The sequence below is a fragment of the Corythoichthys intestinalis genome, chromosome 22, assembly GCF_030265065.1.
Source record: "Corythoichthys intestinalis isolate RoL2023-P3 chromosome 22, ASM3026506v1, whole genome shotgun sequence".
NCBI classification, from domain to species: Eukaryota; Metazoa; Chordata; class Actinopteri; order Syngnathiformes; family Syngnathidae; genus Corythoichthys; species Corythoichthys intestinalis.
The window spans coordinates 31,732,774-31,760,482 of NC_080416.1; the positions used below are offsets into that span (position 1 = coordinate 31,732,774).

The window sequence follows — 27,709 nt, forward strand, 5'->3', positions numbered from 1 at the left end:
CGTCGTGAGTCGGTGGAGAGAATACTTCGAAGCCCTCCTCAATTCCACCGACACGCCTTCCTTTGAGGAAGCAGAGTCTGGGGACTCTGAGGTGGGCTCTTCGATCTCTGGGGTTGAAGTCACTGAGGCGGTTGGTAAGCTCCTCGGTGGCAAGGCCCCGGGGGTGGATGAGATCCGCCCGGAGTTCCTAAAGGCTCTGGATGTTGTAGGGCTGTCATGGCTGACACGCCTCTACAACATCGCGTGGACATCGGGGACAGTGCCTCTTGATTGGCAGACCGGCGTGGTGGTCCCCCTTTTTAAAAAGGGGGACCGGAGGGTGTGTTCCAATTATAGAGGAATCACACTCCTCAGCCTCCCTGGTAAAGTCTATTCAGGGGTGCTGGAGAGGAGGGTCCGTCGGGAAGTCGAAGCTCTGATTCAGGAGGAGCAGTGTGGTTTTCGTCCCGGCCGTGGAACAGTGGACCAGCTCTACACCCTCAGCAGGGTCCTCGAGGGTGCATGGGAGTTCCCCCAACCAGTCTACATGTGTTTTGTGGATTTGGAGAAGGCGTTCGACCGTGTGCCTAGGGGAATCCTGTGGAGGGTGCTCCGGGAGTACGGGGTACCGAGCCCCTTGGTAAGGGCTGTTTGGTCCCTGTACGACTGGTGTCAGAGTCTGGTCCGCATTGCCGGCAGTAAGTCGAATTCGTTCCCAGTGAGGATTGGACTCCGCCAAGGCTGCCCTTTGTCACCGATTCTGTTCATAATTTTTATGGACAGAATTTCTAGGCGCAGCCGAAGCGTTGAGGGTTTCCGGTTTGGTGACCTCAGCATTGCATCTCTGCTTTTTGCAGATGATGTGGTGCTGTTGGCTTCATCAAGCCATGACCTCCAACTCTCACTGGGAAGGTTCGCAGCCGAGTGTGAAGCGGTTGGGATGAAGATCAGCACCTCCAAATCGGAGACCATGGCCCTCAGCCGGAAAAGGGTGGCATGCCCTCTCCGGGTCGGGGATGAGATCCTGCCCCAAGTGGAGGAGTTCAAGTATCTTGGGGTCTTGTTCACGAGTGAGGGTGGGAGGGAGCGGGAGATTGACAGGCGGATCGGTGCAGCATCTGCAGTGATGCGGACTCTGCACCGGTCCGTTGTGGTGAAGAAGGAGCTGAGCCAAAAGGCGAAGCTCTCGATTTACCAGTCAATCTACGTTCCAACCCTCACCTATGGTCACGAGCTGTGGGTCGTGACCGATAGAACAAGATCCCGGATACAAGCGGCCGAAATGAGTTTCCTCCGCAGGGTGTCCGGGCTCTCCCTTAGAGATAGGGTGAGAAGCTCGGTCATCCGGGAGGGGCTTGGTGTCGAGCCGCTACTCCTCCGCGTTGAGAGGAGCCAGTTGAGGTGGCTCGGGCATCTGGTTCGGATGCCTCCTGGACGCCTCCCTGGAGAGGTGTTCCGGGCATGTCCCACCGGCAGGAGGCCCCGGGGTCGACCCAGGACACGCTGGAGACACTATGTCACTCGGCTGGCCTGGGAACGCCTTGGAATCCCGCCGGAGGAGCTGGCTGAAGTGGCTGGAGAGAGGGAAGTCTGGGCTTCCCTGCTAAAGCTGCTGCCCCCGCGACCCGACCCCGGACTAAGCGGAAGATAATGGATGGATGGATGGATAAATGGATAAAACTATAAATGTACGAATCAATATTTTATTCTCTTTCAGTTTTGACATTAACCAGTATACTGCTTACAAATTAAGTTAACATGGATTTTTTTTTTTTTTTTTTTTTTTTTTTTTTTTCTTAGGGGGACCCAGCTGTAACATGGATGGGGAGTGTCCCGTTCATGACAATTGTGATTTTGCAAGTTCACTCCCTTAGAAAATAGGTAGAGGTTTGAAATTTCAATCGTAGATGCATTTTCATTCATAAAGACATAATCTAAAAAAAAATCTGGAACCCATATTGTACGATAATAATTTATTTGTAATTTGCTGGGATTTATAAGTACTTGTACCCCTGAGAATCAGCAATAATTATGAATTTCAAAGAGTTGTCAGTCTACCTTAAAAAAGTCCACCGTTACCCCATGACTAACCACCCACCCACCACCCGTTTGAGCTCATTATTGTCACCTCTGCACCCCACAGTCAGTCATTATGCAACTGCTACCATGGGCAAGACCAGAGAGCTTTCGAAAGACACCAGAGAAAAAAATGTTGAGCTCTACAAAGCAGGAAAAGGTAATGGGACAATTCGAAAGCAGCTTGGAGAGAATAAATCAACAATTGTACAAATAGTTAGAAAATGTTAAAGGATAAACATGACTGATAATCAACCTCGGACTGGGGCTCCATGTAAAATCTCTCCTCGTGGGGCATCACTCATGATGAGAAAAGTGAGGGCTCATCCTAAGACTACAAGGCAGGTGCTGGTAATGACCTGAAGAAACCTGGATGCAGAGTTTCAAATGCTACTGTCAGTAGAACACAATGGCGAAATGGTTTAAAATCACGCATTGCTCAGAAGGTTCCCCTGTTGAAGCCAGTTCATGTGAAGGCCCGTCTGAAGTTTGCCAGGGACCATCTGAATGATGCTGAGGGGTCATGGGAGAGAGTCGTGTGGTCAGATGAGACCAAAGTAGAACTTTTTGTTGCAAACTCGTCGTGTGTGGAGGGAAAAAAATGATGAGTATAATCCCAAGAACACCATCCCCACCGTGAAGTATGGGGGTGGAAACCTCATGCTTTGGGGGTGCTTCTGGCAAAGGGGACAGGACAACTGTACTGTATAAATAAGATGATGAATGGCGACATGTATTGTCAGATTTTGAGCCACTACCTCATATCCTCAGTCAGAGACTTGAAGATGAGTCGTGCCTGGATCTTACAACATGACAATGATGCGAAGCACACCGCTAAGCTGACCGAGACCATACATACATTGGTATGAAAAAGTATTTGAACTTTTTACTCACAATTTTACTCACATTTCTGCATTAAATCACCATCAAATGTGATCTGATCTTTGTCAAAATCAAACAGATGAATATACAGTGTCTGCTTTAACTAAAACCACCCATTTATTGGTTTTCATATTTTAATGAGGATAGTAAGAAAACAATGACAGAAGTGCGAAAAATAAGTAAGTGAACCATCACATTCAATATTTTGTGCCCCCCATTTGGCAGCAATAACTTCAACCAGACGCTTCCTGTAGCTGCAGTCTGGCACATCGATCAGGACAAATCTTGGCCCATTCTTTACAAAACTGCTGTAGTTCAGTCAGATTCCTGGAATGTCCGGCATGAATCTTTTGGTCATGCCACAACATCTCAATGGGGTTCAAGTCTGGACTTTGACTTGGCCACTCCAGAACGTGTATTTTGTTGTTCTGAAACCATTCTGAAGTTGATTTACTTCTCTGTTTTGGATCATTGTCTTGTTGCAGCATCCATCCTCTTTTTAGCTTCAACTGTCTAACAGATGTCCTCAGGTTTTCCTGCAAAACATCCTGACACTCCAGAGTTCTTTTTTACCTCTCTGAGTATTCTGCACTGCTCTTGGTGTCATCTTTGGTTGACAGCCACTCTTTGGGAGAGAAGCAACAGTAGCCACGTTTACATGCTGACTTTTATTCATACCGATTCAAATCATTCCGAATGGAAATTTCACATCAGCTGTTTACATGTCACTTCATCTATTCCGATCCAGCGTTTACATGTGACTGCCTTTATTCCGAAAGGACGTTTGACAACTGCCGTCTGACATGCGCAAATTAATCAAAACAAAGCGTCACGTTGCAAAACATGGAGATCGATCGTCAGATCAGCTGCTGTTTTAACTTTTCGAGTGGAAACAAAAACTAGAATTTTTTAGATGATGTATACACTCACCGGCCACTTTATTAGGTACACCTGTCCAACTGCTCGTTAACACTTAATTTCTAATCAGCCAATCACATGGCGGCAACTCAGTGCATTTAGGCATGTAAACATGGTTTAAGACAATCTCCTGCAGTTCAAACCGAGCATCAGTATGGGGAAGAAAGGTGATTTGAGTGACTTTGAACGTGGCATGGTTGTTGGTGCCTGAAGGGCTGGTCTGAGTATTTCAGAAACTGCTGATCTCCTGGGATTTTCACGCACAACCATCTCTAGGGTTTACAGAGAATGGTCCGAAAAAGGAAAAATATCCAGTGAGCGGCAGTTCTGTGGGCGGAAATGCCTTGTTGATGCCAGAGGTCAGAGGAGAATGGCCAGACTGGTTCGAGCTGATAGAAAGGCAACAGTGACTCAAATAACCGACCGTTACAACCAAGGTAGGCAGAAGAGCATGTCTAAACGCACAGTACGTCGAACTTTGAGGCAGATGGGCTACAGCAGCAGAAGACCACGGCGGGTGCAACTCCTTTCAGCTAAGAACAGGAAACTGAGGTTACAATTTGCACAAGCTCATCGAAATTGGACAATAGAAGATTGGAAAAACGTTGCCTGGTCTGATGAGTCTCGATTTCTTGGATTTGGATGGTAGGGTCAGAATTTGGTATTAACAACATCAAATCATGGATCCATCCTGCCTTGTATCAACGGTTCAGGCTGCTGGTGGTGGTGTAATGGTGTGGGGAATATTTTCTTGGCACTCTTTGGGCCCCTTGGTACCAATTGAGCATCGTTGGAACGCCACAGCCTACCTGAGTATTGTTGCTGACCATGTCCATCCCTTTATGACCACAATGTACCCAACTTCTGATGGCTACTTTCAGCAGGATAATGTGCCATGTCATAAAGCTGGAATCATCTCAGACTGGTTTCTTGAACATGACAATGAGTTCACTGTACTCAAATGGCCTCCACAGTCACCAGATCTCAATCCAATAGAGCATCTTTAGGATGTGGTGGAATGGGAGATTCGCATCATGGATGTTCAGCCGACAAATCTGCACCAACTGTGTGATGCCATCATGTCAATATGGACCAAACTCTCTGAGGAATGCTTCCAGCACCTTGTTGAATGTATGCCATGAAGAAATGAGGCAGTTCTGAAGGCAAAAGGGGGTCCAACCCGTTACTAGCATGGTGTACCTAATAAAGCGGCCGGTGAGTGTATATAACTGGAATTGCATCTACAATTGAAATTTCAGACCTCTAATTTTCTAAGTGGGTGAACTTGCAAAATCACAAGGGGTGCAAATACTTCTGCTCCTCACTGTATATCTTGCTTTATTTATATGTTTGGAAAAATTATATGCGCCTTTCTCAAACAAAATCCTTTCTTAAAAAATACATTCCGATTTTTTATTTCTGGTTTGGCTAAGCTAAATTAGGGAAGCTGTTTTCAAGTTAACATTATGCAATAATTGACCTTAAAATTATGAGTTCTAAAATCATTGCAGTAGCAGCAATTTTGAATATGTAATAATCTACGAATGGTGCATCAACACATGTAGACAGACAATTTTAAAAAGATTCTTGTATGATAATTAATAATTAATAATAATTTAGAGCTAATTTAAATCTTGACTGACCTGCCAAGCTGAGGGAAACCAGAGTGGTGTTTCCAGGCTGGACAAGCTCTCCATCCCTCTGCCGCGTGGACTCGTTCAGGAGAGGGCTCACCATCTCCAGTGGCTTTTTATTCTGATTGGGTAATCAAGGTGCACAAATACATGTTGAATATAATATGCCAATCAATTCAAAAACACCTTTATTTGGATGACTATTCATAGGAAACATGCCATTTTCGTTATACTGTATGTTCTTGGTACCTCCTGGTCAAACACATGGGTTTTTTCCTCCATGTCTTGACCTTCAGCTGCAAAAACACATATAGGACACAATAGATATTATTGAAGAAATTGTATTTATAATGATTATTAAGGAGTAGAGTTGTCCGATAATGACTTTTTAACCGATAAACCGATTTTTTCCAACTCCATAAATCCGATAACGAGATATAACCGGTGTCGATATATGCAGTTGTGGACTTAACACATTATTGCTAATTGTATTGTGATGCCCCACTGGATGCTTTAATACAGGTAGTCCCCAGGTTAAGACGGACCCGACTTACGCGATTTCGACTTTTTGACGTCTGCGTCACGTCAAGGGCTGTCCCAAATGACTAATTTTCACCCGATTAGTCAGCCGACTATTTTTACCATCAGTCGACTAATCTAATATATATATTTTTTAAACTAATTTTCAATGAAATTTTTGTTGACGCTTATTAATTCACAAAAACATTTTGGAACACTTAAATTCTTTATTATAATACAAATAAACATGTAAATAACAATAATAAATCACAAATAAACAATGAGGTCGAATGCTGATAGCATTAAGTACTATAAAAGAATGGAATGTAAACAGATTCAGAACACTGACGTCGCCTTTCCAACATGATTCAAAACAATTCTTAAAAAAAAAATATCTAGCATTCATATCATAGTGTACTACTACATACAATGGTATTATAAGAATTATAATGATTATTCATTGCCATTTTAAAGCTATTCTTAGTGTATAATCTGAATTCTGAAGAAATCGTTATTTATAATGACGAACATGGCGTGCTTTTATTTTGAAATGTTCACCGGAAGTACGTTCGCTAAACCGCTGACCGTAAGCTTTACACTCCGCAAAAAAGCACTTTCCGTCATTGCATGTGGTGTCAGTAATAGATTTTTTCTTTCTTTCATTTTTTAGTTTACAAGTCCTGTTAACCAGCGATTTTTCATGTTTGAAGTGTCACCTTCTAACCGCAAGTTTGTGTTTTGGAGAAGACTGCCAATGTTTTATAGCAGGCTAAAGAAGGTTGGTTTTTTTCCTCCATTAGCCTCAATGTAGCAATGCTAACGTTTACAGTGTTTAATATAGATGTGTTTCCTTATTTTGTATGTCTGAGCTTTAATTCTACAGAGTGTTGATGACCAATAAACATCTGTGAAAGGAACTGGAGTCTCATATGCCATCAAAACGCACGTGTATGCACGCGGCGATAAAACAGCCCTCATTTTTATTTACCATGTGATGAATGGACTCATCGCATATCGCGATAGGCTTAGCAACTTCAATAAAACATGTCGTTAGTTCGATGGATTTACGATCGGCCAACTTGTTGTCTCCTGTCGTCTTCCAAAATTACAACTGGGTGGCAGCGCTTTAGGTGTTCATTCACAGCCCACGTGCAGCCAAGCTTGGCATTGAAGGGACAGGACACAACAGTGTACCCTCCTTTGTTTCGTTGAAATAAGTCAATCTTTTGGCCACTCTGGCGCGCTTTTTTGGCTTTGTGCCGCTTTCCCCGCTTGCATACCGAGCGTCTGACATTCTCAAATTTCCACGCATATATTTTTTTAACACTTCATTATACCGTCGATGGGATGTTGTGCTCGTCGACGCATTTACGTCATCGATGACGGCACCTACGTCGACTAGTCGTTTTTTGTTTGTTTGTTTTTTTCAAATGTTGAGTTGTCAACCTCACACAAGCACACAGAGAGCTGCAGCCAAGTGACAGAGGCGCCTGCGCGCACATTTGTTGCTTGCGAAGCATCCAGAGGCGACGGCTGTATATTACGTATTTTGTACTGTTTATTGTGCCTTTTCAATTGTGGTCGAATACTTGGGGAGAGTTTATGTGATTGTTTTTGATGATGTGCGGACGCTAACTGATACATGCTAATCGTTTGTTATTGCTGTATCAGCAGCTATTTGTCAACGCAAATTTAAATTGCTGTTATTGAAGATGAGACTGATTGAATTTCATTTTATTTTAGTTTGATTCTGCAAGTGTTGATGTCATGAGCAGCTGAACAAAGTCAAAAAGCAAAACACACGGATGTTTGACATTGTCATTTCGGAGCTTAGCTCACTGTCTAGCTACGACTTAGCTCCAAAGTCTTGGCGAGGACAGTACAATGACGTATAAAACATGTTTTTGTTTAGGTTTTGTTTATTTTGGAGGAAGTTTTGAGGTATTTAAAGGGTTAATTCTGACTTTGGTGCAAATCTGGGTTACATCGCCAGCACAGAAACGGAAACACGTTCGTAAACCGGGGACTACCTGTCATGATAAATGTAACAACTTCAAGCTTTTTGAAGAGAATAACTTCAACTGAAGTCATGCAAAAATTGCCAGAATAATTTCCCCCACAAATAAGACGTATTGAAATTACCCAAAATGTCTGTAATTAAATGAAAGGAATAACTCATGAATTTACACTACATTTACACTAGTTCCTCCAAAGAGCCTCTAGGGAGCGACTGAGCATTACAAATACTGCCAGGCAATTATAGGAGATGCCAATGCAATGACAATTCCCAAGAAGCATTTTAATGGCCTTTTGCACATATTGTTTTATTATATGTATGACTTTTCTTAGTGACTATTTCTTACTGGCGACACAGTAGTTATATGTGATGAGTTTATCATTCATTAGTTTTATTTTATTTTATTATTTTTTTGGAGGGGGGGCACCGTCATTTGGGGTTTTCCTTCAATTAACTAATCCCATGTGTCTAAACTTTGGAGAAAATCAGATAACACATTATTCACAACTGCTGTGCTAAACTGACCAGCCCATGCACAAAGGCTGCAGCCTTGTCTATTGAATTATAATCCAGAATAAGTACTGTCACACTACCAACACTATTGTTTCTGTTGTTACTTATAATGCTAATAATGGCTGATGTTATCGGACAGTTCTATAAATGAGAAATAAATGAACAAAGACAATACCTTTCTTAAGACATTTTTGGTCTTTTGTTGGCGCCCGTTTTCCATCTGGTTTAGACGTTTCCTAATAATAGTCATATTAGCTGTTATCAAATATACAAACATTTTCTTTAATCATACCCGTTTTTTAGCAGTGCTTTTGTTCTCCCCTCTGTTTGAGTTGCTAGTAGCATTGCTGGCTACAGATGGGAGTTGGTCGTTGGACAGCTTGGCAACATGCTCAGCATCAACTGGAGATGAGGACTGAGAAAAAAACAATGTAAATAGGTATTTATATTTTATGTATACACGCCGTATGTATCCCTATGCATTTATTTAGTCTTATCATTGATATTTACTTTAAATTGCATTTCTTGTCAATGCTGTTGCCAAATACAGTAATCGATAAATACAAGTACAGTGGTACCTCGAGATACGAAATCTTCGGTATACGAAAAACTCATTTTAGCAAAACTTTTCCAAAGCTTTTTCATGCTTCGTATTACGATAAGATATTCATCATACGAAAGAGAATACGTACTTTGATAGATAATTCCCACACGTTTGACTATAAATGTAAACAAACAAAATATACACAACCCCATGCGCATGTACATTAAACAAAAGATGAATCTAACTTACACGGCACAAAGAGCAAGATGAAGTAGCAAGCAATGGCTGCCGAAGTTAGCTTGTCTTTTAGCACTCCTTGTTTGCTATGAACTTGAGTAGTCATGTGATAACATCTGTAGAATGAGCCTAACAAACCAGTTAGCGGACATGACGGCAAATTAAATGTGATGTTTGAGAATAGCTTGCAACGAGTTAGGTGATTTACATGTAAACCGCGATTTATTATACGAAAAATCATGATAAGAAAGCTATTCCGGAACGAATTTAATTTTGTATCTTGAGGCACCACTGTATATACGCTTATACTATACAAATGGATCATTTTTTTTACAATGTTATTAACAACAGAATGGACATACTCTACTGAATTTCTTTTATAACAACTAGTGCTTAAATTCATAGCAATTGTGGTCGCTCACACTGCAATTCATCTAAAAGTGCCTTTACAGCCGTCTATTCGAAAATAATGTTCATGATTTTCAAAATATTTTCTGAAAATACTAATTACATTTTTTCCCAGTATATATTTTAATATCTAAGACTCACACAATAGCATTTTAGTCTCCTCAGAATTCCTTTTTGGGTTCTTTTACAAATGGGGCGCGTTTCCCTCATGATGCCTTTACCATTAATGCCACTGGAGGGAGCATCTTTATACTGCTGCACTACGCCAGCGGGATCTGTAATCTGAAATCAGGCATTTTGTATTCTCACATTAGGAGACAACCAAATACAGTGGTACCTCGACATACGAACGCATTGACATACGATTCTTTCAATAGCCAACGTAAAATTTGACTGACGACTTGCGTCGCGATGTTTACAACAGCATCGCAATTACATTGTTTTCCCACACGTTGGATTTTCTTGTTAGAGAAATCATGGGTCCCAAGAAGGTTACTACTGCAGGTGGTAGTAGTGGTGGAAAAATGGCGAAGTTGATGCTTATCATTGAAATGAAGAAATAAATTATAGAAAAAGATGAGGGTGGTGTGTCTGAGTAAACTGGCTAGACAACACAGCTAACCTTATCGTCTTTTACCTACGACCTCTGTTCACCAGTAATTTAAGGTGACAATAAAAACGCTTTTTTTTTTTTCCCGATATATTGCTATTTGTTATTGTACCAGCAGTATTTATTCTGGATTTATCGTAGGTTTTTGGGCTCTGGAACGGATTAATCGAATTACATTATAATGTATTCTTATGGGGAAATCCCTCTCGACATACGACCATTTCGACATACAAACCAGGTCCTGGAAGGAATTTAATTCGTATGTCGATGTACCACTGTAGATGGGGTTATTTCTGAGGTATGGCACGTATGAATTTGTGAAAGTGGCAGAAGAATTGCATGTGTTTTTTCCTTTAGTATGGATATACAGTGGTGTGCAAAAGTTTGGGCGTCCCTGATAAAATCTAAGATATCCTTCGTAAATCATTGATTGTTTCGAACAAAAATTTCAGTTAAATATAGCATAAAGCAGATGAACACAGTAATATTTATGAAGTGAATGAAGTTCATAGGTAGGTGAAAGTAAACAGAACATTTGTTCATTTATTTGAGTTAATAGGTAACACTTTATTTGACAGCGGTGTGATAAGACCGTAATTATGACATGGGCATTACTGAATGCTCATGACAGATGTCATTAAGTGTCATCCAGCAAATTATGTCACTAACTCCATTTATGTCCAGCTCAGATCTTTTACATCCATTTAAAAATGAGCTAATTTGCCAGAAAACACTAAATGACATCTGTTATAAGCATTCATTATTGCTCATGACAGTGTCATGTTTGTGTCAAGGGTTGCCAAATACCATAACTAGCAACCAGGGCTGGCCCAGGCCATTTGGGGGCCCTAAGCAAAATAATGCAAAGGGGCCCATATTTTTGGCCCAACATTTCGTCACAGTGTACTGTGAAACCCATACATGCAATCCAACCCATACGTCCATATTTTGTATATTAATCAGATTTTGTTGCACTGCATACTTCAAACTTCTCACCCCAAATGATTGTCAGTACTAATAGTACATATCGCCAAACCTTTTTCTAAAAGAGGAAAGAAAAGTTAAGGAAGAACTTTTATTTTTTTAAGCTTGTAAATCAAGTATCAAAACTCACAAAAGTCAAATAAAGCAAACTGTAGTAAACAAAATAGAATATAAATTAAACAATTGCCCAATAGGGGCCCCCTAGTGGTCAGGGGCCCCAAGCAGCTGCATAGTCTGCGTATAGGCTGGGCCGGCCCTGCTAGCAACGAGAAACTGCAATTTCTGGAGAAATTACTCTAGGGATTTGCTGTGTGGAGATACAGATCTTAGCCCCACCCATGTTGGTTTGGGGACATGTCGCAGACAATATCAGGTCACTTCCTGTTGATTTGGGGACATTTGTGGGACACATCCTAGTCATATCAGGTGATTTGGGGACATTTGTGGGACACATCCTAGTCATATCAGGTCATTTGGGGACATTTGTGGCGGTGTGTCCTGGTCATATCAGGTCATTTGGGGATTTTGGGAGACGTGTCCTGTCATATCAGGTCATTTAGGGACATTTGGGGGCGTGTCCTAGTCATATCACTTCATTTGGGGACATTGGGGGAGTGTGTCCTGGTCCTATCAGGTCATTTGGGGACATTGGGGGTGTGTGTCCTGGTCATATCAGGTCATTTGGAGACATTGGGGGGGCGTGTCGTGGTCATATCAGGTCATTTGAGGACATTTGATGGACGTGTCCTGGTCATATAAGGTCTTTTGAGGACAGTTTGCCAAGGCAAAGCCCCAGCTAATTAATGACCAGTGTTGGGCACGTTACTTTAAAAAAGTAATTAGTTACATTACTCACTACTTCTTCCAAAAAGTTACTGAGTTAGTAACTGAATTACTCTATAGTAAAAGTAACTAGTTACCAGGGAAAGTAACTATTTCCGTTACTTTAAAAAGAACTTGTATGTCAAAGAATTTGAAATTTTCTGAGCAGTATTCGTGTCAGTGGAATAGAGAAGAACAGACAGGTAGTTAACTTGTTAGGTGCTTCAGCAGATTTGAATTGCTTACCACAGATGTCGACAAAAGCTTTGCCCCGGGACATAAATTACACATTACATGCAGGTTCTTTCCTTTAATTTCGACAAACTTGAAATAGTGTCTATATCTCCACCTCTTAAAGGACAATTTTTCTTCTGAATGCTCTGCCATCCCGACCCTGTGCATCTGTTTTGCATGTGTGTTTGCCGCACGCGCTGTTCCGTGCTTGTGAAATCACTGGCTCTGATTGGCTTACCACGACACATGACTCTAACCCTCAGCCAATCACAATCACTTCCATCGCATCTTTCGAGGGGCTGCATTTGGTAACACACCAGCAACGTCAACGTCGCGTCAACGATCCCGCCGCGATAACGCACCAGTGACGCTCGGCGTCAATTTCCATAGGACGCGTTTCATGAGCAGCGCGTCTGTGGAGCGGCTCGATCGGTTCACGCGAGGATTGCAAGATCGCGTGAGAATAGCGGGTATTTAAAGGTAATAAAACAACACTTTGCCTTTCAGACCCCGCGTATTGGCCAGCTTTCTTTTTGAAAGAAAGAAGAAAAAAGAAGTCATGTGCTAAAGCAAAAAGCAATCCCAATGACAAAGATTTTAACATGTATTTTACAAAATGAATGCCTCAATCATTTTTTTTCTTAGTAACATTTTTCTAAGCTTTATTGATGTTTTTTCTCAAGTTAAAGCACCACGCAGAAATTAATAAATTTAATTGTGTAGCAGGATTTGTTTATTATTCGTATTAATTACAGGTGTTTTAGATCATTTCAATTTATTTTATTTACATTGCAAGTTACGATTGCATATTATTTTGAAAATCGACCGGATCCACCGTATTTTACACGAGTGACTTCCGGCCTGCCCGATCCTACCTAGTAGTATTGACGCAGGGGGGCCGCTTCTCGCGTCAAAAAACAAACTCTGCTGTTCTTTTCGCGTGCGTCGCGTTTAGCAAATTCTGGAACGCGTCTAACACGCGGACGCACTGCGACTGGTGTGCATTGGCTGATTTGACTTTAACGGCTGCGTTCTGAAGCGTAATCGCGGCGAGATCGTTGACGCGACGTTCACGTTGCTGGTGTGTTACCGGCGTTAGGTAGGCTCGTTTCCCGACAATTCACGTCACCTTCAAAGCGGCTGCCATCCTCAAGATGGAAGCAGAATTATTGCTGGCTGACAGTGGGAGATGTGAACGAGGCTAACATCAGGTGTAGGAAACACAGAAACGTTACCAAACTTTGGAAAGCATTGTCTAATTGAATGAGCAGGGACAAACAGCTTGGGAGTCAGAAGTACGTGCGCTATTCTCGAACCTGAACGCACCCCAAGTCTAGCATGACAAATCAACAGAGCAGGGAGTGGACTCGACACGGGTGGTAGTTCCTTCAATTTATTCAGAGTAAGTAACGCACCGCTTTTGCCCGTCAGTAACGGTAACGGCGGAAAAAGTAATTAGTTAGGTTACCCCGTTACTGAAAAAATAACTGCGTTACGTAACGGCGTTATTTATAACGGCGTTACTCCCAACACTGTTAATGACATAACTGGAACAGTAACTGAAGAAGTAATTAGCACAAAACATGATTTTTGATTGTTATTTACATCTGTAGCGTTGCAATGCATGTTGAACAACAGCAGTGTTGACAGCAGGTGGCAGCAAAGGTTGACAAGGGAGCAGTGATGGGCAAATGAAGCATATTGAAGCAATGAAGCTTTGCAGCCAATTGGGTCTAAGCCTTATGGTGGTTCAATTCAATTCAATTTTATTTGTATAGCCCTAAATCACAACAGATGTCTCAAAGGGCTTTGCAGAGGCAATATGATACACAATTAGAAATGAAGCAACAAAGATGAATAGATACAGTTCAAGTCCTGGGTAGCCCCTATCCTTAAGACCCTCCATGCCGGCAAGGAAAAACTCCAAAAACTCCAGAGTCAATTGGGAGAAAAATGAGAAACCTCGGGGAGTACCACAGTCAGGAGAAATCCACTCCCAGGACGGATAGACAGGAACCCCAGAACTGCTAAGGGGAATTAGCAGGCGAAGTTACAGTCCGTAAAAATGCAGTGAAGTTCATTTGGTTCATTTGGTCTTATGACATCTTATGATGCCGCCCTCAAATAGTGTTATCGGTTGATATCTTTTGGTGTAAATATTCTATAATACAGCGAGTATAGTCCAGTGCGGCTTATCGATGAACAAATGTCGTTTTCGTGTCAAATTTGGTGGGTGGCGGCTAATAGTGAGGTGTGCCTTATAGTGCGAAAATTACGGTACATAGGTGAAGCCAATCATGAGAAAGTGTATTTAAGGTGGCAAATTGTTCTCTTTTTTGCATCATCTCTGAAGAGTGGAACACGGGAGCCTCAAAACAACTGTCAAAAGAAAATATGATTCAACATTATAGTTTAGGAGAAGAATACAGAAAGCTAACGCAGAAACGCTGTCAGTTCCCACTGTGAGGAACATTATATGGAAATTAAAGACCACAGGCACAGTTCAAGTTAAGGTCTGGAGTGGTAGTAAAATCTCGGATAAGCAGAGGTGAAAGATGGTGAGTCAAATTGAACCGACAGACCAGCTCCAAAGACCTACATCATGATCTTGCTGCAGATGGTGTACATTGGTCAACTACTCAGCGACAATCAGTCATTTACATAGAGAAATCTTTTATCAGGGGTACCCAAACTTTTACATACCACTGTATAATGATAAGGCAGATTGAAATAGGTTTAATGAGTAGTTTGAATCATTTGTGCACTTATGAAGCTGTTACAACTCTTATGCAAGTGCATTTCTTTGTGCCACTACCATAGGTACCATGTGTCCAGTTAGTTTTATAAGTTTTATAATGACAACAGTCTGAACCTTAGGCTTTAAGAAATGTAAGACAGTAAATTTGTAAATTCAGTCACACAAGAGATTCCGCGATACTAAAGGGAACCACAGACTTAAAGAGCATAGGACAGGGGGAAAAAAAGTCTTAAATAGCATTATTCTGTGAATTAGAATCATATTTTGAGAAGATTTGACTATATACAACAATTTAGCAAAGCGCAGATGACGAGAAATTAGTCTTTTAATCTGCCGATTAGCCACGCCTACCATTATAGGGCTCTAGCGCAACAGGTGGATGACGTCAGTGGGTGACTGGGCTCATCGGTTTTACTATTCAGCCCATTGAGGGGGAATTATTCAGAACGAAGAAAACGTGACGTCATTGAGGCAATGTCATTGTTTCAGTCTATCTACTCCAATATTTTTACAGGATATTCTTTTTATCGAAGTATTTTCCCCAAAAGCTAAATAAATGGCTTGAGAAGGACCAGTCAGCCTGTCGAGGGGGAACTATTCACAACGAAGAAAATGCGACGAAGAGAGCTGCAAAATGTCATTGTTTCTGTCTCTTTACTTCAATATTTTTACAGGATATTCTTTTTTTCCAAGTATTTTCCCCAATTGCTAAATATATGGCATGGTCATGACAAATAACAGTCTTGTGCTAAATGGAATCAGGACGACATGGCAAAATTACTCCATAATGGTCATAACTGTCAACTTCACCTTTACTGTCGCACCTCCCGAATGATATTTTATGACACCTGAATTGGACGTATGTCATTCTCTTCCCCGGCTTCGGAGAATGTAAACAAACCAAGAGGCGTGACAGCTAGCCGACATGCTAACCCGAACCGAGTGATGTTTCAAAGTCTTCGAAGCGGAAAATCACACATAACTAGCCCGGATTATTTGACATGACGACTGGTTTGTCGATTGTCTTTGCGGATCGGCAAACCGCCCGGCGGAGAGCAATTTACAGTTCATTCCCCGGAGGAGGGCGGCTGCAGTTGTTGTGCAGCTAATGTGCATGAGGAGAGCTTTTTATATGCCTATCAATGATCAAACTAAGTAGTCCTTTATTTAAAGAAAGTTTGTAGTGTATACTTTGTAATCGCTGTATTCGTATTGGACATAATACAAAACAAGATGTTAACTCACTTCCTCGTAAGTCCGATGGTCCAACAGTAGTAGGGCTTGTTTTGGCCAATATCCACGGTGAATGGGAACATTTTGAAACTCCAAAAAGGCGCACACGCCTCTCCCTCATAAAGCAAGATTTTTCTGCAGCCGTTTGGCTGGCGTGATGTGAAAAATAAACATATTAATCCGCAAAATCAGCTGAATCCTTAGTCCTCATTCACAACAGTACGGCTGTTTAGTGAAGAGGACGCCTTCACCCGTACACATCACAGCGCCCTCCTCCTCAATGCAAGAATGAAGCCGGAAGTCACTCATTTTCATGGTGCGGGATTCAAAAAACTAAATAAATATAGCGATCGCTTCCACACACATCCAAGCGGTCCATATCATTCAGGAGCATAAAATACCACGCGTATTATGAAATAAACATGCTTTTTCCTGTCACATGCACTATAAAAGCTTAAAGGATCTAATCAGCCACAAATTTTCTCTTTGATATTAATATTCTTTATACAGTGGGGCAAATAAGTATTTCGTCAACCTACAATTGTGCAAGTTCTCCTACATGAAAAGATTAGAGGCCTGTAATTGTCAACATGCGTAAACCTCAACCATGAGAGACAGAATGTGGAAGAAAAAAAAACAACTGAAAATTACATTGTTTGATTTTTAAAGAATTTATTTCCAAACTAGAGTGGAAAATTAGTATTTGGTCACCTACAAACAAGCAAGATTTCTGGCTGTCAAAGAGGTCTAACTTCTTCTAACGAGGTCTAACGAGGCTCCACTTGTTACCTGTATTAATGGCACCTGTTTTAACTCATTATTAGTATAAAAGACACCTGTCCACAATCTCAGTCAGTCACACTCCAAACTTCACTATGGCCAAGACCAAATAGCTGTCGAAGGACATCAGAGACAAAATTGTAGACCTGCACCAGGCTAGGAATACTGAATCTGGAAGAGGTAAAACGCTTGGTGTAAAGAAATGAACTATGGGAGCAATTATTAGAAAATGGAAGACATACAAGACCACTGATAATCTCCCTCGATCTGGGGCTCCATGCAAGATCTCACCCCATGGCGTCAAAATGATAACAACAATTGTGAGCAAAAATCCCAGAACGACATGGGGGGACTTAGTGAATGGCCTACAGAGAGCTGGGACCACAGTAACAAAGGCTACTATCACTAACACAATTCGCCGCCAGGGACTCAAATCCTGCACTGCCAGACGTGTCCCCCTGCTGAAGCCAGTACACATCCAGGCCCGTCTGCGGTTCGCTAGAGAGCATTTGAATGATACAGAAGAGGACTGGGAGAATGTGTTATGGTCAGATTAAACCAAAATAGAACTTTTTGGTAGAAACACAGGTTCTCGTGTTTGGAGGAGAAAGAATACTGAATTGCATCCGAAGAACACCATACACACTGTGAAGCATGGGGTTGGAAACATCATGCTTTGGGGCTGTTTTTCTGCAAAGGGACCAGGACGACTGATCTGTGTAAAGGAAAGAATGAATGGGGCCATGTATCGAGAGATTTTGAGTGAAAATCTCCTTCCATCAGCAAGGGCATTGAAGATAAGACGTGGCTGGGTCTTTCAGCATGATAATGATCCCAAACACACAGCCAGGGCAATAAAGGATTTGCTTCGTGAGAAGCATTTCAAGGTCCTGGAGTGGCCTAGCCAGTCTCCAGATCTCAACCCCATAGAAAATCTGTGGAGGGAGTTGAAAGTCCGTGTTGCCCAACGACAGCCCCAAAACATCACTGCTCTAGAGGAGATCTGCATGGAGGAATGGGCCAGAATACCAGCAACAGTGTGTGAAAAGCTTGTGAAGAGTTACAGAAAACGTTTGGCCTCCGTTATTACCAACAGAGGGTACATAGCAAAGTATTGAGATGAACTTTTGGTATTGACCAAATACATATTTTCCACCATGATTTGCAAATAAATTCTTTAAAAATCAAACTGTGATTTTCTGTTTTTTTTCCCCCACATTCTGTCTCTCATGGTTGAGGTTTACCCATGTTGACAATTGTGAACATGTGATCAAAACGGACATTTTGGTCTTATTTTCACTCATAGTATTTGGAGGAAGAATAATATTGAGTTCCATCCCAAGAACACCATCCCAACTGTGAAGCATGGGGGTGGTAGCATCGTTCTTTGGGGGTGTTTTTCTGCACATGGGACTGGACGACTGCACTGTATTAAGAAGAGGATGACCAGGGCCATGTATGTATTGTGAGATTTTGGGGAATAACCTTCTTCTTCCCTCAGTTAGAGCATTGAAAATGGGTCGTGACTGGGTCTTCCAACATGACAATGGCCAGAAGCAGACAGCCTGAATAACCAAGGAATGGCTTCGTAAAAAGCATATCTAGGTTCTGGAGGGGCCTAGCCAGTCTCCAAACCCATACCCAATAGAAAATCTTTGGAGGAAGCTCAAACTCCATGTTTCTCAGTGACAGTCCAGAAACCTGATTAATCTAGAGTGCGGAGGATTGGTGCAAAATTACAGGAAACGTCTGACCTCTTTAATTGTAAACAAAGGCTACTGTACCGAGTAATGATATTGATTTTTGTCAGGTGTTCAAATACGTATTTGCAGCAGTAATTTAAATAAATTGTTAAAAATTCATATACTGGGATTTCTGGATTTTTTTTTTAGATTGTCTCTCACAGTGGACAAGCACCTACCATGAAAATTTAAACCCGCCCATCATTTCTAAGTGGGAGAACTTGCAAAATAGCAGGGTGTTGTGGTGTAAAGTTTGTGGTGTAACTTGTTTATTTGGCCCCTTTTGGATAACAAGAGTCCAACTGAATGTAACAGAGTGCTTATTCATCGCCACAAAAGCTTCGGGAGCAACATCTGATAAAGGCGCAAAATCTGAGAACATCAGCAGGACGATCATCGATCTGGAAAGCACTTTTACGTGACAAAAATCTGATGATTGATGACCCGGTTCCGATCGAACAAGGTGGCACTCTCTCTGGAGGTGGAGCCCATTAGACGTCTCTGTTGAGGCAAACTGCATCAAACTTTTTATGTGCTGTAATGCACGGGCAAGTTGCAAAAATAATCAAACTGCTGCATTTCACTGTATATCCTAATCAGAGTCGGAGAATGTTTGCTGTCACTGTCACTAGACAAACTTGCCACATGAACATTCCAGGTTTTGTACTACTCTCGTATCGTCTCATCTTGTCTTTCATGTTTATTTTCCTTTTTCTTCTCGTTTTGTGAAAAATCGGCAGTGTTGTCTTGCTCATTAAAGTTCCTCTCGGGTTCAAATTGAAAGGGCTGAACAGATGACATGTTTATTAGATGGTTTATTAGATTAGATTAGTTATGTTTATGTCGCTCGTGCATAGACTTTATAATGATATTGACGGGACACAGGTTACGGGGCCGATCAATAGGGGGCCTGCATTGTTGGCGTGGCAGAAGCTGACCGAGTGGAATCACAGACGAAGCTTTTTACGTTGAAAATTCTTGTGAATAAATGCTTAAATCCCTGAATTCCCTATAGATATGGACGTAAGACAGTCTCGATTCTTGGTCATAAGCAAAAAAAAAAAAAACGTGCACTTAGCATTTATTTTTCGTAAATATGTGGAAGAATGATGCTAGTCTGTTAGACAATGTGTAAACAGAGCTTTTCTGTTGAAAATTCTTCTGAATAAATGCTTTAAATCCCTGAATTCTTTATAGATATGGATGTAAGACAGTATCGATTCTTGGTTGCAAGCAAAGAAAAAATACTTGCAGTTAGCATTTATTTTACGTGAATATGTCGAAGTACGATGCTAGTCTGTTAGTCAATGTTGCGGCCGCCATATGTAAACAGAGCTTTTCCTGGTGGAAATTCTTGTAAATAAATGCTTAGATCGCTGAATTCTTTATCGATTTGACACAGTCTCGATTCCTGGTTAAAAGCAAAAAAATCATGCAGTTAGCATTTACTTTACGTAAATATGTCGAAGTACGATGCTAGTCTGTTAGTCAATGTGGTGGCCGCCATATGTAAACAGAGCTTTGCCGGTGAAAATTATTATAAATAAATGCTTCCCTGAATTCTTTATACATATGGACGTAAGAGTCTTGATTCTTGGTTAAAAGCAGAAAAAAAACCATGCACTTAGCATTGATTTTACGTAAATACAGGGTGACCCAAAAAAAAGTTTACACTCAGTTGACTGCTTGTTTAAAAGCCACTGAAACATATCTAAATAGGTTGTCATGCTTAAGTGATACATTAAGGTCACTCAATGCAGCTGGTAATCTCTCGTCTCTACAATTCCTGTGCTTCTGCTGAAAATGAAGAAAACTTTAGCTGTACCTGAATTGCTGCGTGCCGGTCTGACACCTACTGAGATTGCAGCAAATCTGAGAATATCCAGATGTGCAGTCTAAAAAGTTAAAAAGAAGCTGAAAGATACTGGAACAGCCTCACAAAAACCTGGGTCTGGAAGTGCCGATCTGTGCGGACCAAAAAGTTGATTGACAAGGTGATATGTGGCCACCCCAGAGTCCAGATCTCAATCCCCTGGATTATAGCATATGGGCAACTGTGGAGGACAGTGCCTGTAAGAAGCCACAAACTTCTGTGGCAGCCTTGGAGAGGGCCATTGTTAGATCTTGGGAAAAGATGACAGCATCCTACATAAAGAAGACCTGTCAAGCGTTCCGCAGGCGCCTGGAGGCTGTTGTGACACTTAAGGGAGGACACATTGAAAAATAGAGTGTACTGTACATGTTCTTTACAATAATGTATAATTTGTGATTCAATTCTAATTCTAAGATGAATAAACATGGCATTTAAGTTGTATTATGGCAGTGTAAACTTTTTTTTGGGTCACCCTGTATGTCGAAGAATGATGCTAGCCTGTTAGACTATGTGGCGGCAGCCTTACAACAAAGAGCTTTTTACGTTGAAAATTCGTGTGGAAAAATAAAAAATATAAAATTACCTTGAATCCTCTAACAAATCACTCCTGGGACAATCCTTCCGTTTGTATGCGGTACATTTTTAGTACTTTTTCAATATAAATGCGGGGTTGGATCGCTGCATGTGTTGCTGCGACCGACGGTAAATAACTGAAGTGGATTGTGGGATGGCCCCCTACTTGAAGGCGTGGTGCAGTGAAGGTCGAATCTGACCCGTCAATATTATCAAGAAGTCTATGGCTAGTGGAAGCCTGGCAGTGCAACCTATTGACGTCACCACCCACAGTCAACAACAATGGGGACCTACTAGTTAAACTAATTTTTTTCAAATTTTATAAAAACAAAAACATCACAAAGGGTTTTAATATCAAATTATTATAACTCATACTAATATTTACCTTTTAAGAACTACAAGTCTTTCTATCCCTGGTTCCCTTTAAAAATAGTGGAACATTTTGGTGGAGCGCTCTCATCCCTAAAGCAAGAGTCGCATTGAAACTTACAGAATGCATTTTCTCTAGAAGCAATTTCCTCCTTTGCACAATTTCTTCATGAGTAAGGACAACCTCACCAAAAACCTGATGAATTCAGACAGTCATTCAAGCTCCTGATTCAGCATAAACAGGTTAAAACAACTTATCTCATGTCAATAACAACTACCGTGGCCAACTGTGTCGCTCCCGAATCTCCAATGTGATTGTTGGATAATGAGAGGAAAAGCAAAGTCCGATTGAACCGAAGGCCCTGAGAGGACAAAAACGGGACGTGAAAAGACCTCGTCACGATTTGACGATGTACTGTACACGCATTTCATTGTGGCTTGTTACCTTTGCGATATGTCCGGCACCTACATCGCCGATATGGTTGAACGAGAGGTTTAGTGAGATGAGGTTGCGGTTTGCAGATTTGCTGGTGGAAAGACCTGCCCCGAGAAGACGGGCGCCTTCATCTTCGATTTGGTTGTTGCGCAGGTTCAAGTGAGTGAGGCTTGAAACAAAGAAATACGTAGAAATCAAATATCGGTTCTATTTAGCACATGAGTCTAAACATGTCAGGATTGTTTTCGAGAATTACTCACGCATTTCCTTCTGAAAAAAGAAGGTGGTGGTTATGATCTAAGAGAGGATTGCCCTCTAGTGTAATAACCCTATCGAAAAAAATAGTACAGTACCAATTATTTACTTTCGAAACAGGGACATACAAGCAAAAATAGTAAAAGAATGACTTACTTACCTAAGGCTGTTACAAAAACATATTGCATTTCCGAGGTTGATGACCATTGAATCCGTCAATCCAGCTTGCCAGAAACTGCACAGTGGTTGATAATGTCACACAGATAGTTGACAGTTGGTATGATAAAAACTAGAGTTGTCCGATAATATCGGCCAATAAAAGCATTTAAAATAATATGAGAAAATGTTTGCCGGGTTATAAATTAATGTATAAGCCTGCAGGCTTTGTGCATGGGTTGGTCACAGTTTAGCACAGCGGCTGTGCTTAGAGTGACCTCTAGATGTCTCCAGACTAAGATGCTTAGGATTTAATATCCTTAACACTAATGGTGCGCAAATAAAATGAAAAATAATGAATTATATACTCATCACATATAACTAATGTGTTACCAAAAAGAAATAGTCAATCAGAAAAGTAATAAAACACATGTTTATCAGCGGTGAAATGTGACAAAGTCAAAGTACTTCGTTACTGTACTTAAGTAAATTTGTGTGTATTTGTACTTTACTTGAGTACAAATATGAAGTAGTAATTTTTACTTGTACCTTACTGCATTTTACAGCAGGTATCTGTACTTTTTACTCCACTACTTTTAAAATTGTCGCATGCATACAGTTCTTTTGTTTGTTTTCTTTTTTTCTCATTGTGAATTGACAGTTTCGTTATCATGCCTCTGGCAAAATCTATAAGGCCCATGCAACTATACCGTAACTGAGCACTAGAGGCAGTAACCCAAGTACAAGCAAGATTAGGCAGGTGAACAAGGTAATGACTAGGGCTGTCAAACGACTGAAATTTTTTATCGAGTTAATTACAGCTTAAAAATTAATTAATCGTAATTAATCGCAATTCAAAACGTATAAAATAGGCCATATCTTTCTGTAAATTATTGTTGGAATGGAAAGATAAGACACAAGAGGGATATATACATTCAACATACGGTACATAAGTACTGTATTTGTTTATTATAACAATAAATCAACAAGATGGCATTAACATTATTAACATTCTGTTAAAGCGATCCATGGATAGAAAGACTTGTAGTTCTTAACAGATAAATGTTAGTACAAGTTAAAGAAATGTTATAATAAAACCCTTCTTAATGTTTTCCTTTGAATAAAATTCGTAAAATTTTCAATCAAAATATAAACTAGTAGCTCGCCATTGTTGATGTCAATAATTACACACTGCTCATGGTGCTGAAACCCATCAAATCAGTCGCACCCAAGCGCCAGCAGAGGGCGACATAAAACAAAAAAACACAAGTAACAAGTGGACATTACACTGTGCTGTCATTTTAATCTTTGAGCGGGGCATGTGCGTTAAATGCGTCAAATATTTTAACGTGATTAATTCAAAAAATTAATTAACGCCCGTTAACGCGATAATTTTGACAGCCCTAGTAATGACCAATACAAACCACCAAACTATTGTACAGTACGAGGCGGTATGCACCTGATAGTTGCTTGCGATCCGGGTTAGAGCAAGATCTTATTTGGAAATCTTTGAAAAGTGTAACATTTATCATTATTAAAGCATCCAGTGGGGCATCACACTCAAAAAAATGAATCAGGCAGGTTGTAAAGTTTACTAAAAGACAGTGTGCATTTTCAGCAAGAAACCATCATGTTTCCAAGGTGAGCATGATTGAATCATGCAGTCTCCACATAAACATGAACAGTGAATGAGGAGCTTGATTAGATATTGTTGATGCAACATAATATTAATGTGTCTTTCCAACTAATTGCAATATTCTCGTGATTTCTCGCGAGATTTAAAAGTAGGATTGCCAACTCCCTGAAAAAGTAAGGGACACCTCATTGGTACCGTCACCATTGAATTATTATTTTGTATGTGAAAAGAGATTTTTTTATTAGATGGGACTTTGAAAGGCAAAGGCCCAGCTAGTAAAATTCCTCAACTTTATTTTTATATCTTTCTTTCATAATCTTATTATCCACATTTTTCAGTGCAGTGGAGACTCCAAACCGTTTGACCTTTTAAATATCAAAATGACCGGAATTCCATTCATTTTAAATGGCAAACATTTTCCCTTCATTTTCTATGACAGGAAAACATAGGTGGTTGTGGTTTTTGACCACTTACCATTACAGCCCATTGACATTGAAGTGGCGCCTAAGTAAGTCAATACCACTGACAGCTATGTACGTCCTTGCCATTGACTATCATGAATGTCGCTACTATTGATGCCAATGTACTGGATTCCATTGAGGCATATATAAATTGATGCCACTGACGGTCATTTACGTTAAAATTAGGGCTGTCAAACGATTAAAATTTTTAATCGGGTTAATCACAGCTTAGAAATTAATTCATCGTAATTAATCGCAATTCAAACCATCTCTAAAATATGCCATATTTTTCTGTAAATTATTGTTGCAATGGAAAGATAAGACAAGACAGATATATACAATACATTCAACATACCGTACATAGGTACTGTATTTGTTTATTATAACAATAAATCCACAAGATTGCATTAACATTATTAACATTCTTTCTGTGAAAGGGATCCACGGATAGATTCTTAAAGGATAAATGTGAGTTTGTATATTTTGACTAAATATTGCCATCTAGTGTATGTGTTGAGCTTTCAGTAAATGATAATGTAGTGACAAAACTGTTCTGCCCAAATGCATGATGGGAAGTGGGTAACCATGACTGTATGTGGCGGCTGCAAATAATATGTCTTCTCTGTGTTGTGTACAATGTAGGGTGTTAAGAAAAAGATCAACTCCTGTCACTCTTCCCCATGTTGCTCGCCTCAATAGTTATTGTGGAAGAGATGTCAAAGCTTTACGCAATTAAAAGCACGGTCAAAATGAATGCCTGTATCCACTCAAGTCACCTGGCTCTGCCTCTTAGCTCTGTATATACATAGAACGTCGCCATTGTAGTCTATCTGCAGCAATGCGTGAGTGGGTAGTTCCGTGCATCCGTTAAATGTTTTAACGTGATTAATTTTTAAAATTTATTACCGCCCGTTAACGCGATACATTTGGCAGCCTTAGTTGTGCCTTATATTGGCTCAACATGTGTGCTTTATGTTAAGAGAACACAATCACTGAATACTGAAGGAAAGCAATTTAATCAGGTGCAAATTATGTATTTCTTTAATGTCAGTTCAACATGTATTTTGAGGTGAACATGAGTGCCTTATGTTGGCTCAACAAGAGTGCTTTATGTTCGCGCAACATGAGTGCCTAATATTGGCTAGACGTGTGCTTTATGTTAAAAGGACACAATTTCTAAATGCTGAAGGAAAGCAATATTATCAGGTGCAAATTCTTTCCATAATTTTTTATGTCAGTTCAACACCCCATTTTTTTGAGTGTATAATTAACAATGCAACCCCTTGCAAAAAGTATGGAATCACCAGTCTCGGACGAGCACCAACTCAGACATTTTATTATGTAGACCAAACTCAGATAAAAAGCTTAAAAAAATAATGAATTAGTTCAAAAGTGTAACTCCTTGGCATTCAGAAACACTAAAAGAAATGAATAAAAAACATCATGGTGGTCAGTAAATGTTAGTGCAGGGAAATACATATAGAATCACTCCATTCTGAAGAAAAATATATGGAATCACTCCATTTTGAGTAGAAAATATAAATAAAAGACCCAGTCAATTTCCTTTCCTTAACTGGGACCCTGCCTCAGATTAGATCTGCGATCTTGCACTTTTGAACTAATTCATTATTTTTTGAAGCTTTTTATCTGAGTTTGTTCTACGTAATAAAATGTCTGAGTGAGTGCTCGTCTGACACAATTGATTCCATACTTTTTGCTAGGGATTGTAGTATGTTAAGTCCACGACCGCATAGATCAGTATCGGATTTTTGGAGCTGGACAACATCGGCATATCGGTTAAAAAGTCATTTTCGGACAACTCTATCAAAAATGCTTATATCCACAGCATTTCATGACTTACCAAATGCTGTTAAGCATAGACATCGAAGAAATCATCTTGCACAGCACTCGGATGATGGGTTCATCTACTGTCCATCCTGTGAACAACCATTGCGACGGTAATTACATTTCTATTAGAAGGCCTGTTCTCTTTCAGATCCATCGCTATCTCATTTTTTATTTTTATTTTACTTTGCCTGAAAATGTAACATTTGCAATGGATTAAAAAATTCTTTTTCAAGGGAATCCTGGCCTCATCTCATCTACGGTATTTTCATACTTTGAATGGGCTTGTGTGTCTAATATAGAAGTCAGCGTGATTACAATGCCTCGTATACTTGTTAAAACAATAAGATAGAAAATACATGTATGTCAGCCAATTGAACCGGACAACTGAGTCCAAGGCAATGACGTGATACATCAGACTCGGTTAACTGCAGCAGCTGGGGAAGCGCCATGGAATAAATAAATGATAAATATCGGTGGAAACCAATGACGCTACACAACCACATGATTATGTTTGTTGTTAACACTTGTGTATGTAAACTGACTTTGGTAGATTGTTTTCTTCTTGGATATGAGATGCGTGTGTGGCAACCTGGAAGGTTGTTTTTTTTTTTACATAGAGTTTTGACCGTTGCCGTCATTTTTTCGGGATCAAATCACCATATACCGGAAATATGTTCCGGCCCCAAATCATATACCGGAATGGTGTTCCAGACTGTTCCGGCCCACTTTCACCCCTGGTCCTGAGACTGAAGGTTCTGACTCCCAGTGTTTTTTGAGTGAGCTAATTCCCCATGTAAGATGGAAGCAGGTTGCCTGGCTCTGCCAGATTATTCTCCCTGTATTTTTCAAACACTGAGAGAAATAGTCTGGGAACCATCCCATTAACGGCCTCTCGAGCAGGTACAAAATCAATCGACAAATAAGATTCGTTTATTTGCGTGACGTGTTTGTCATATCTGTATGCCTTCTCAGTTCTTTTTTCATTCCAGCATCTGATTCAGCTGGATGGGCGGGGCCGTTGCAACACACCTGTGGCGCATTTGGAGCGCTCATTATTTAAGGACTCCGGCCACAGTCTGCGAGTGTCGGACTATTGCTTGTTTGCTTGCTACTTGCATTGCTTACCGCCTGTGTGTTCATCGTCAGCCTTCGAGTTTCCCGACGTTCTACGGTCGTATTTTGGTTTGGTCATCTTTACACTAGTGCTCTTTT

The 27,709-nt window shown here is 40.6% G+C and overlaps 1 protein-coding gene across 9 annotated transcripts in view; it reads right to left on the reverse strand.

Moving 5' to 3' along the window:
* Positions 1 to 27,709, reverse strand: part of lrrc71 (leucine rich repeat containing 71) — a 46,684-nt gene that overhangs the window by 6,302 nt on the left and 12,673 nt on the right. For 2 of the 9 annotated variants that reach the window (XM_057828401.1, XM_057828402.1), the window contains exons 5-15: positions 26,511 to 26,586; positions 22,557 to 22,631; positions 22,402 to 22,470; positions 22,151 to 22,310; positions 21,984 to 22,067; positions 21,827 to 21,901; positions 9,869 to 10,009; positions 8,831 to 8,953; positions 8,714 to 8,774; positions 5,709 to 5,785; positions 5,499 to 5,610 (exon numbers count right to left, since the gene is read on the reverse strand). In XM_057828401.1, the coding sequence (XP_057684384.1) occupies positions 5,499 to 5,610; positions 5,709 to 5,785; positions 8,714 to 8,774; positions 8,831 to 8,953; positions 9,869 to 10,009; positions 21,827 to 21,901; positions 21,984 to 22,067; positions 22,151 to 22,310; positions 22,402 to 22,470; positions 22,557 to 22,631; positions 26,511 to 26,586 (1,053 nt within the window). Of the gene's footprint in view, positions 1 to 3,166; positions 3,563 to 5,498; positions 5,611 to 5,708; positions 5,786 to 8,713; positions 8,775 to 8,830; positions 8,954 to 9,868; positions 10,010 to 21,826; positions 21,902 to 21,983; positions 22,068 to 22,150; positions 22,311 to 22,401; positions 22,471 to 22,556; positions 22,632 to 26,510; positions 26,587 to 27,709 lie in introns of those variants that run through there. The other 7 variants (XM_057828408.1, XM_057828404.1, XM_057828405.1 and 4 more) reach the window with 7 other exon arrangements.